The sequence below is a fragment of the Galleria mellonella genome, unplaced genomic scaffold (genome assembly GCF_026898425.1).
Source record: "Galleria mellonella isolate WM207_F2 unplaced genomic scaffold, CSIRO_AGI_GalMel_v1 utg78, whole genome shotgun sequence".
Lineage (NCBI taxonomy): Eukaryota > Metazoa > Arthropoda > Insecta > Lepidoptera > Pyralidae > Galleria > Galleria mellonella.
In genome coordinates, this window is record NW_026442151.1 from 2,187,501 (window position 1) to 2,200,247 (window position 12,747).

The window sequence follows — 12,747 nt, forward strand, 5'->3', positions numbered from 1 at the left end:
GTCATAATAATAGGCGATCATTAACTACCTATATCTGAGTAGTGTCTACCTACCTATCTAATGATTGTTGCATCATGTTTTAGTTGGTTACTTGCTTGCTATACCTAACTCCTAATACTTATGTTTCATCAATAAAAATTATAGTAATCAATAAATGAATTAATAGCTCTCGATAAAATTTGTTATTTACATAAATTATTCGGATAGATTATTAGGTGTTCTATAATGTACTATCTTTTAGATCATAATTTTCTTATACACAGAAATCACTAAGTAAGGAAACTAAAATACAACATCACACAGTTAGTGTGATTTAATTTTTGTTTCTTATATTCCTAGATCGGCATCGAAATAATTTTGCCATCTATTTATTACTATATGTTGAACTACTAATGTGCCCGCATTTCAAGAGAAAATATAACTTGCCGTTACGATATCGATTTATGGTATCAAATTCGAAATTATTTTATTTAATTCGGCCACCATTAGTAGTGTATGACTGTTCACTGTCTAATCTGCGAAAATACGAAAATTTAATTATAAAATGCGAAAATTTCAGGTATAGTGCTATTCAATTGGGTGCAATTAGCCCTTACAGTATTTGGACTATTCATGGTGTTCGACCCATTAGGGTCAGTAAACTATGGAGATATGCAAGACACTCCTAACCAAGTTCGACACCACAAGAAAGTCACAGGATTGTGGTCTAGAAGATTTCGGTGGGCGTTCTGTTGGTTGAAGAGAGATGAGCACGGAAAAGAAGCTTTTCAGCAGGTCGCTGGTAAGATTAGGTATTTTTAAATCACTAAAATACATTAAAGGTTTTATTCTTCTAACTGTACTTTATTGAAGACTATTAGATGCACCCGCAAGTTCATGTAATCATAACGCAATATGTTTATTTGACACCAACATTATGTAGGGAAATTTTTCGCAAACATAAAGATTTTAGAAGATGTCTACTACGCGAAATCATAAAATGCTTCATCTCTAGGAAAGCACGAAGAAGATTTTTTCAAAATTATGGAAGACGGCAAGACTTGCCTACTTGAATGACACTTTAACACTTACCATCAGATTCCATTGTAAATATCGCAGATAATAATTTACTATAGAAATATGTACGTGATATCTTCATAATTACAATACGATAAGGCTAAAAAAAGGATTCATCTAGATAAATTAAGAAAAATATACCTAAATACTTTACCAGTTTGTAAATTTCACAATACAATTTCAGCTCTACTCAGCGCTCTCTTCAGATCAACAGATCTTGTTCCATCAGATGTGGTTGCTGGCTGCGTACTTCTGAGAGTTAGACAAAAGAGGGAAACTAGAGAAATGCGTCGAATCCAAATGTTAAATGATGAAGAGCCTATTTATACGACAGACGTTAATAAAATTTTCTCAGAAACTCCACCTTGGATGAACTTGGAGGACGCTTTACATTATTTAAGGTTATCGATAGCGGCTTATGGATGGCCTTACGTGCTTTATCGACACTGTTTCACTGGTTTCTGTAAGCTGGCACGTCATCTAACTTGTTGCTGTTGCCGGTAAGCTATTTGGAAATTTATCGTTATAATCACAGTTCGAATTAAACTCTTGGCAAAAAATTTAAATAAAAGTATAAACATCTAAAGACGAAGGTCTCTGTTCGGGTTCTTTGTGTATAGTTAGATATTTGTGAGTAGTAATGCTCGATAATTGACTTTCTTTGTGTCCATGGTGTTGTTTAAGACTATGATTATACCATAATAATAAATATTCTTATGACTGTACTACAGAACTTTAATATTTTAGACTATTTTTGATGTTTTTTTTTTTTTTTGGAGATGTTAGGCGATATTGGTAGGGTTAGTATGCCGTAGTGTTGTTCCCATATTCATCGCTCACGATTGAAGTTGCTATGTTTTGAGTAATAACTATGAACATGAGTTTTTATTCAATTTAATGATTGTTTATGCAATTTACTTCAATATCATTAATATTTGAATTAACGATGCCGGATCGGTAAGTTGATTATGTGATCTGACCGCCTGTCAGTAATTGTAATGTAGAACGGATACCATGCCCTTCAACGATATAATTGTATTATACCTTAGACATGGTCACTACTAACTATAAAACATATATCTTATCCAAACTATTTTCATTCTGTTATTAAGTTTGAAAACTACCTTTACCTTTACTTTTCATTATTATTTAGATTTTAACCTTTTTTTATCTCTAAAAATCTATTTTATTTACTCAAAATTAAGTACTTTGAGTTAATATTATTTAGTCATATAATTATGTACAGTCTTCATCAATATAAAAGATTCTTTAAAAAAATAATGATAGTAATAACTAAAGAATCTCAAATCAAATCTCAATCCATGGAAGACCTTAAGAGCTAAACAATGAGTTTTTAAATTTACTGTATAAATAAATTACGTAATACCTACTCAATGCCAGTATTTAATAATAAATTTAATAAAAAATAAAATAATACCTTATTACAAGGATAAAGTATTTTGCGTCGTTAAAATAGCAACCACAATCAATGACGAGATTTTTTCATAGATACATTATATTGAAAATAAATTAATTAAGAACACAGAATATACAAAATACATGCAGATTTTACTGTAACCATAAATTAAGGATAGTAGTATTTCTAGGCTTTCATTACAAGCAGTTTCTTTTTCTCGAAAAATGGATGCTTTAAGGGGTGTATAAAGTGTTCTATAAAGGTTTATTGTCACAAAGTAAAATATTATTATTACAAACATTTTTTCAGGCCAAAGAATTCAATAGTGACTGACGACAACTGCTGTATGTGTAATTTTGCCGGCGTCAAATACATGTCCAAGTTGGATGCTGATGACATCATCTTTGCTTCTTTTAACAATCGGGTCTTCGAAGTTAGTATATGTTTAATTTTTTTTTTTTATATTAATTAACTTTGTTATAGTACTTGAAATGGAAAATAATAATCGTCCCTTATACACAGATTAGACACAATGACAGCGCATACACAAAACAAAGCAGTAGCTTATGTACAATGAATAGATACAGAATATTTTGTGACATCAATCATAGTTTTCATGTATATATCATACATCGTTCATCATATATCTCATATATACAGATTAAGATGTTGTTGATGTGTGTTAATTATCTCTAACCAATTATTTCGTTGCAATATCCTATGCTTCAAACCGAAACAACCACTCAAACAACTGTTTACTTGGCTGCACACACATGAGAACACACCATAAGAATAAATACATAAAAAGTAATATACTCTATTTTGTGATGTCCTATCCATAGCGTTGTTTATATTTAGACAACGGTTCCCGTGACCATCATATTGTCCCAAATATTTATCTAATACCCATTTGACCATTCATAATTTCAGCTACCCTTCTGCGTGATTGCGGATCACGAACGTGAAAGTATCGTGGTAGCGGTCCGAGGGTCCATCTCACTAAGAGACATCTTTACGGATTTCACCGCTGGCTCTGAGAAGTTTGAAGCTGATGGTAATTAAATAAACTTGCTAATTATGCGATATTTCTACATTCATCAAGATAACAATATATTGTAGTTATAAAAAATGTTATCGCGAATTAAATAATATATAAAAGGTTATTTATATTTATTTAAAGATGCTAAAGTGTCATTTAATGTGAAAGTTAATAATGCAACCAAATTAAATTTACTTGGATAACAACTTTAGTCTTAAAATTACATATCGATCAAGTCCGACTTGATTAATATATAACCGGCAACTTCATCCACATGATCGAGATATGTTGATTGACCGGAATAAAAAATAGCCTATAACCTTATCTACCCCAAATAGCAATTGCGTATCTAAAATTAAATATTTGATCTAAGCACGGATATTAATCTATAGTATTAAGTCAAAATTTTGCGGTAAATTGCCAATCATATGTTTAAACATTTAAATTTTCAACAAAAATGTAAATACAACAGGACTTCCTGAAGATACTGCAGCGCACAAGGGTATGGCGATGGGTGCAGCCAAAATGTTGAAACGGCTACTACCAGTACTAGAACGTGCTTTCCAGCAGTTCTCACATTACGACCTTATACTGACAGGTGATCAATTTAAATAATATATTATACTTACCTAAAATTTCGACGACACAATTCAATAATACCAAGTACTCTATCTTTTGTAATTCAAATTTACATAATTTTACTATTTGAATGAACAACTTTAATATATGTATATATAATATAAATTAATCATTGAAAAATCAATAAAAATTAAAATCTTCTTCAGTCTATTTTGATTGTATGTTTACTTTCCTATCAATTTATAATTTAGTTAGAAATTATACAAAATAAATTTAGACCTGTTTTAATGAAAAATTCTCTAATTTTCCAGGTCATAGTCTCGGTGCTGGAGTGGCAGTATTGGTAGCGCTGAAATTAAGACCGCGATATCCACACCTCAAAGTGTTTGCCTTTTCAACGCCAGGTAAACAGTACCTCAAAACTTCTTTTTAGAAATTACCAATGATTATTATTTTTATTTTATTTAAATTTTACTCTTAATAAGAGAATGGAAAATGGCCATATTATTGTGTAACATAGCTGTAATATCATGTCAATCAAAATCTTATGTGAGATAATAAAATAGTCTCCTTTATATTTCAGCGGGCTTGATAAGTCGAGAAGCAGCAAGGTTCACTGAAAGCTTTGTGCTTACGGTTGGAGTTGGTGACGATCTGGTGATGCGACTTAGTGTACACAGTATTGAGAATTTACGTACAAAAGTCATACAAACGATACACGCTACTAAATTGCCAAAAGTAAGTGAAGTACCACAAGGACTAATTCTTGGGCCATGCAATTTCAATAAAAATTTTAATATCCAAAATTCATATATACCTTGCATTTTGTAATGAAATTAATATAATACTACATTCTTTTGAAAACTATTTTAATATTATTATTACGCGATAAAAAAGATCTATAATCAACGTGTTTTCCTTTCATTAAACACATTTTTTACATTCTAGTACCGGATAATGCTTAATGGCTTCGGATATGCCTTATTTGGCGTACCTGCTCGTGATCTCGAGTCCACCTGGAGAAGGCCAGAAGATCTTGAAGCTAACCACTCCGATGATTCAACAGATGCCCTCCTCGTGCAGAGCGTCTCCACCGTGAGTGCTGTCAGTTGAGCCCTTTCTATTACCAGGTGTCGTGTGCTGTGTGCTGTCGTCATCACTTCAGTGCTGTTATCCTCTAAGGCCACCACTTTGACAGTTAATTTGCCTGGCAAGTTGCTTCGTTTCAATATTGCCAATTTGACACTTATATACATGTTCTTTTTTTAAAATCGTCAATTTGACAAATTTAGCGACGCCACTGCTCTATTTCAAAATTAGCATCTACCAATATTTTGGTACTATTTTTAATAAATAAATCCTTAGAGTATAATTCATCTGGATTGCTTTGGTTTTGTTTTGTTAATTATAATCACTTATCATTCCATCTAATAATTACTTTCATAAATACTACAAATTATAGTAGGTGCATATTTAATGATATGACTAGTAGAAAAAAATTGGAACTTGTTAGTAACTTAGCATATAAATATAACTAGTAAAATTAAATAAATACTATTAGAAGCATGCAATTCTTCATAATCAAATATAATTCAAAATACAATAGAGACACTTCTGACAATAAGAAAAATAATTCAATTCCGACAATAAGAATATTTTTATTTTCAATAGTATATGTACTTATATTTTTTAACATTTAAGAAAATTGCATAAATAATTTTAAATTCATGGAGGCCTTAAAAATATTTTATTTTGTCAAATGACTACAAAAGGTAAGTCGGATTATTAATTCAATTTCATATTCCATTTATACGGTAATTTTGTAGTATTTTTGTATGTATCTGTTTACTTGTGTTGTGTGTTGTGTACTGTTTGTATGAGTATTACTCGTAAAAGGTTCTACATTAGAAGTTGTTGTTGCTATTAGATTATTTTATATGGTGTATTTAACGGAAAAATATTTATTTTTCCGTAATAGATCGATAAAATTCGTGACGGTAAATTTCATTAAATTTATGGTATACAGCAGCAACTTCTAATAGGAATTCTAGTTTACTTTGTTTAATATTCTTTTATTCTCAAATATTTTTCTTTTATTCATGAAGAATACCGATTATGTAGATATTTAATATTTGTAATGATTTTTATTTGTTTTGCAAGTTTTTTTTTGATGGGTGAAAATGGTATAGTAACCCCGCCTGCGCTAACGGAATACGCTGGCGGAGCACCAGTAAAGGGTGATAGATGAGAATGAAAACAGGCCAGTTAGCCCATCATGATTAATTCATCAGGAATTAACCATGATTGTGAAACTATCATGATAATTGAATATAAAACATTACTAAAAACATTGAATTCTGACATTATCACACATTCTGATAATAACACCCACAAAAACAATAGGATTGCAAAGAATTTCTTTTGCAGATGTTTAGGTTAAGGAATGAGCTCTCTACCAAGTTTCTCCCTAAACTCAGCACAAGATTCTAAAATAAAACATGAATAAGGTCCTTAAGGGTCAGTAACAAGCTACTAACAATCTAAAATACCCTTGATAATATAAGTATCGTGACACTATAGTAACCGTTTAATATCAGACGGATTCTATACTTTTTTATCGTTTTAGTAGTATAAAATAAATAGTTTTAGAAAAGAGCTATAACTAAATAACATAACTTCAGGTAACAACAATATATAAGCATTCCCAACTAAAATTATGAGTTTCAGTTTCTCAATATCCATCTAAAGTTGCAGGTATTACGATATAACTGCTTACCATCAAGCTAAATAAAGCACCAACTTGATGGTAAAAAAAGTTAAAAGATCGTTAATTAATATTTTTATTTAGTAGGTACTCATCAAGCTATGTTTAGGTTTGCTTTAAATGACGCTGTAGAATTTATTTATTGATTAATACTATGTAATTATTTATTTATTTCACATGTTTAGGAGGCAGCGCTAGTATCGCGTAACGTGTTTGCGCGGCGGTTTTCATCTGCGCGCCTGTTTACGGCCGGCCGCATCCTACATATTGTACGGCGTAAGCGGATGGGCATTGAAAAGTTAGTATATCCTACTAATAAAAATTTCATTTTGGATCTTGCCAATTCTGGGTAGCCAATTATTTTTTTCAAATGGTTTCAAAGAGCCTTTTTATTTATGATTTACCTATATTGTATAACTGGAAAAAGGAAACTGCTACAATAAAATAGCATTTTCTTACCTTACAGAAGGAATCGAATAACACTTTTGTCAAAATTTACTCACCTCTTTAGTTGCTATGAGGAAACAATGCATAAGCATTAACTTTCCGTTAAATTTAATCGATGCTATTTTTATAAGAAATTTTAAGATATTCACTGATTTCCAATAAGATTTTTTCTATTTCTATGTCTGAATACAGTAATGAAGCGGACGAAGAAAGGTATTTTTCACTGTCTTATCTTTTTTTACGCTCTTTTTAGTAAAAAATTAAGTACTTTTTACTATGTACTATAAATTCGTATAAGTGTTTAAAAAGAGAATTGTAAACTTTACAGAAAAGTACGTACACATGAGCCAACGTACGAGATGCGATGGGCATGCCCTGAGGATTTCATGGAGTTGCAGGTCATGCCACGAATGCTGTTGGATCATCTACCAGAAAATGTTCATCGCACTATACAAACAGTCATAGAGGAGAGGCATACATACAGAGCCACTCATATTGTTTAAAAAAAAAGTGGAACACTGGAATAGAAAAAACAATTAAATATCTGGAGACCATAGAGCAATTTGACAAAGAGGCAAATTTATATAAACTACGATTCATAAAAAATAGGTACTTCGATTACCTAAGGAAATCATCTAGATCTTGAACAAATAAATAAAATTGGACTTAATATAATTGACAAAAAGTTCCATTTAATTTTAATAGGCAGTTTGTAAAAAATTACGAAACGCAGGAAACATTCCTAGTGTTACTAAGAACTACAAAGAATTTTCCCTTAAAAAAAAAACAATAAATAACCACTAGGTTATTTATTGTTTTTTTATTTAGCCATTGAAGCTTTAACTCTAAAGAAAAATGACAAAAGTTTTCGTTGTAGCCTTCTTTAAACAAACTGACACAATTGACATTAATATATTTTTGTAAATGAAATTAAGTCCATTTTTATTTTTAAGGTCGGGAAATATTTCGTGAGAGACTACCTAAAACATAACTGCTCTATGGATATAGCATTTATTTTTTGTTAGTTTTTATGCGTAGATTCTAATATAGTAGTTGCTCTGGTGACTGTTATTTAGGTAGTAAGGTAAAAATACCTATTGGTATTATTTTTTAACTTTTGGACAAATGTTTTTTTAAGTTTGTGATAATTAAACTAATTATTTCTATCCTTTTATGAAAAGGTGTGTAATCATGTCGTTACTTGCATTAATATGTATGCCATTAGGTAAATCTTTTGACTCATAGGGTTTGCATATTATTGTACGTAAATGTACAAAAAGTGGGTCCACTTTAATCCCCGTTCAAATGTTCAAGTCTCTTTCATGACATACCTACAATTTGTTCCTATCTTACCTATTTTGGTTACCTGACGCTAAATAATGTAAACTGTTTTTACGAAACTTTTGTACATAGTTTATATTTCAGAATTTTGTTAAATGTCTTTATAGCAATTTTGTATTGACAAATCAGTCTCAAGTTATTTTTAAGGGAATTATAATTATAATGTAAGAAGACTGTGATGATGTTTAGTATGAATATTTTGTTAAATATAGTTGAACTGACAATTTATTATAGTTGGAGTATGAATCTGTATACAAAGTTGGTTAAAAGGGTGTTTTAATATGTAAATAATGTCTATTATTAGAGTGAGCACGAGTCACAAATAAGCTATGGGCTGTTTTTCCTTGTCCTACTTATACCTAGTACATATCAATCAACATCTGTCATTAATTTGTTTTCTTTAATTTTTTATTACAAAAAATTCCTATAAATATTTTCTTCTTGCAATTAAATATTCTACAATAATTGTCTTTATTTGCACTTTAGAGGGCATAATCTGTAGTTCCTGTCTGCTCAATTTAAAAGCAATCATTTCTTTAGAATAAATAAACTCATTTTATAGTACTCTAAGTTTAAATCTTGCAAGTTAACATTGAGTACAATAATTAGTATAGCTTACAACGTTATCGAAGTCAATTACAAAGTAACTACGTGACGTTTCTATTTGATAAGTTCATTACTACTTATAAATTTACTGACGTTACCACTTTCTGCTATCTCACATGTAACAGGCATTCAAGAATTAATTGTAATATATACATATATTTATCTTATAAATGTTATTGACCTAAATACTGAATAAGTATCTATATAGGCGCAGTATATGTATACTGTAACACAACCTCACAGAACAAATTTATTTCAACTAATGATAAATTTAAAACAAGTCGATTTAAAAAAATAAAAAAAAAAACCCCGACACATTAACGTATATTAAGAACACATCGATATGAATTTTAAAACGTCATGATTGTTTTATTCTACACATAACACCTACTTATAATAATGGGAACAAGATACGAGTGATTTTATGATATTTATATATTCTGTCGTTGTTTTATATAAAATATGTGTTATGTAAATAGCATTTATTTTAAATAATTTACATTCCATTATTTATTATTACATTATAACACGTTAAAGTTAAAATGCATTATATAGGTAGCAATAAAATTAGTTGAACAGACGAATAGGATTTAGCTGCTTAATTTCATTGACGTTACCTAAGTTAAGTCGTGCTAATAATGTAAGGACAAAAACTATAGGTTACCTCGACAAAACATTGTCGATTGTAATTAATCTTATTTTATATATACAATGGTATTAACTGAATTAAAGCTGAGACGTTGCAACATAAGCACCTTACTCACCATGTATAAGACTTCCAGATGAAGTCGAAACAATTATCGTCGTAAGTTCAAAAAAATGTATATTAATAAATAAATATTTTTAAAATTAATAAATTGTAGCTCTCTGAACTCGGGTTTACATTCATGGCTAAATTACCTAGACATACTCTATTTTTTTTACTTCTGCAGTCTCCGATTTACCTGTGATTATTGCATACCTCTCCCTCAGTAATATCGGTATTCTATTCGGGTATTATATCGTCAAAAATGTTTTGTATAAGTATTATTATTTTGTTTTTAATTTTATTGTTGTATCTCCTTTTTGTTGTCTGTTTATTCCTGAATATATTTGGTTTCTAAAAATGTAACTACTGTGACTAAGATTAGAATATAGAAATGGACAGTTTTTAGTCAGGTACAAATAAAAAAAAATAGAAAAAATATAGAAGACGCTTTTTATTAACAAGTCCTTAAAAGTTGAAACATAAATTAAATCTTAATTTTTCAGCAAACTATCATTAGATAATTATAAAAAATGTTTATAATAATTATAAAATTTATTTGGAATTCTCATATTCAAAATAATCGTCTAAATAGCTGGTGATTAACCTGGTAGTTGTATAATAAATGACCACAACATAAAAATACAATACACTATATCAAACTATTGTTTAAATCATCTACTCATTCTTCTAGCCAGCCTTATTTTAACGTTTGTTGTACTTAAGTCAATCCTGAAAATGTGTATCTTGGATATTTTCTACTTTTTCGAATCTTTAATCTATATACATATATAAGAAATTATGTATACCATCTACACAAGCATTTTGATATATATTTCTTTACGATGCTTATTTTCTTCTTTTTAAGGACCCTATATAAAAAAACATATTCTATATTTTTCATACTTTAATTTTTATATGTCAATTATACTTTCTGATTTTATAGATAGATAAGGTGTCTACCTTATGGATATCCATTTCAGTCTCTATAGTTTTCGATCGACATTTTATATTAAAAATTTGTTAAAAGTAATACACGGCGAGGATAGAATACCTCGCCGTCGTAAAGACAAAAACTATGTTTATTATGTTTAAATGCTTAAAAACTACGTACTATATACCTATTAGTATCTTTGTAACTGACAAATACGGAAAACTCGAGTTTATTTTGTTTTTGATCTTAAAATTTAGGTACTAGTGCTCAGGTTGAAGTATGTAGATATTACCATAGATAAGAAAGGTACCTATACTTTTTCTATGATATTACCTATATTTTAATGAAAACAATTATTTTACTAACTACGTTGTATTCTTTAACTTTAACGAGCGAACAATAAATTTAATAGTTACCTACTTATTAATGAATATTAAGTACATTAAATCTTATATAAAACAATTTATTCCAGTGTCGATTTATTGTTTTATATATACCTAGTATAATAGGCTCATTAAAGTTATGGAAAGACTAAAATGATACTGAAATATATGTAGATCTGTAAATTCAAGTATTTGAAGGACCGAGGTTCTTTTCACTTGTACCCTAAATTAGGGCTTTATAAATCTCTCTCACCTATGAGTATGCTAGCTAGAATATAGCCAATGTCTAGTGTTGGGTTTGTGTTAATTTATATTAAACTCTATTTTAAGTACCCTGTTGTTTTTTATTGAATTATCATTCTCAAAAAAACCTTATAAAAATCTATTAAACTTTCAAACATGGCACGAACATATTTAAGGTACTCCAGTCATAAGTAATGTTACAAAAAAAATTAAAAAAAAAGAACTTTGTCCCATGTAATAAGCATTTATGAACAACTTTGAGAGAAATTCCATATCGATTATTTTAAAATACTTAAATATATATTCGCTATAAAAGCTACAGTGATTCAGTCATGATGATGTTGAATTTTTTTTTTTATTATCTACTCTAATTAAATAATATATTTGATAGCACTTGAATATTTTAGATTATTACAAAAATAACCGGTATAGATAACTAGCATATCACGACACATATGTACCTATATCTTTGAATGATATCCGTTACTTTTTTTTTTAAATATATTCAATATCATGTTTTGATAAATTATTATCGAATGGTGAGTAACGTAAATATTACCTTATCTCTATAAAAATAAATAAGTACGTAATATAATATTTATTCACGTAGACTCATTAGCATAAGTATCTAAATGATTCATAAAAGTGGGAATTAAGACATAAAAACTTAGTGTAATACCTAGAAATTTCCACAAAAAATATACTACAAACCGAATATTGAAGTTTATAAGGGTCTGATGAAGTCTGAAAAGGGCAAAAAATGCTTAAAGCACGTGAGCGTGTTTGGTTTTCGTAACCAACCTCGTTTGTAAAGTTGTAAATGAATAAGGAGCCGATGATATATGTATGTTGAACTAATTTCATAGGTAGGTCTGACTAGAACTAGTTAGAACAAATCTTTCACACATATACAAACATTTGCAGGAAATGGCTTCCAAAACATTTTGCAGCTAAGTAACAATATAAATTTTAACTTGAATTATATTACTGTTGGTAAACATTTGTGTAATAATTTGATAATGCTTGTTTTTTGGTTTAAGTTTTTTTTTTTTCTATATAAAATAGGTGATAAAAAAAATTAAAGAACATAACAATGCTTATGTCCATTTTCATTCTATATAGTGCGTGTATGTATCCGTAACTTTCATTTTAGTTGATAAAATCGTTAGGTAAAACAAAGATGTAAAAAAATA

General features: G+C 29.2%; 1 protein-coding gene across 5 annotated transcripts in view; it reads left to right on the plus strand.

The window, feature by feature from the left end:
- Nucleotides 1-9,503, plus strand: part of LOC113517286 (diacylglycerol lipase-beta-like) — a 61,373-nt gene extending 51,870 nt beyond the window's left edge. For 2 of the 5 annotated variants that reach the window (XM_031912292.2, XM_052901578.1), the window contains exons 5-15: nt 560-781; nt 1,241-1,556; nt 2,783-2,906; nt 3,404-3,527; nt 3,985-4,110; nt 4,403-4,495; nt 4,675-4,829; nt 5,040-5,195; nt 7,041-7,153; nt 7,495-7,515; nt 7,631-9,503. In XM_031912292.2, coding sequence (XP_031768152.1) covers nt 560-781; nt 1,241-1,556; nt 2,783-2,906; nt 3,404-3,527; nt 3,985-4,110; nt 4,403-4,495; nt 4,675-4,829; nt 5,040-5,195; nt 7,041-7,153; nt 7,495-7,515; nt 7,631-7,805 — 1,625 coding nt within the window. In that variant the 3' untranslated portion in view covers nt 7,806-9,503. The remainder of the gene's footprint in view (nt 1-559; nt 782-1,240; nt 1,557-2,782; nt 2,907-3,403; nt 3,528-3,984; nt 4,111-4,402; nt 4,496-4,674; nt 4,830-5,039; nt 5,196-7,040; nt 7,154-7,494; nt 7,516-7,630) is intronic. The other 3 variants (XM_052901579.1, XM_052901581.1, XM_052901580.1) reach the window with 3 other exon arrangements.
- Nucleotides 9,504-12,747: the final 3,244 nt, after the last annotated feature.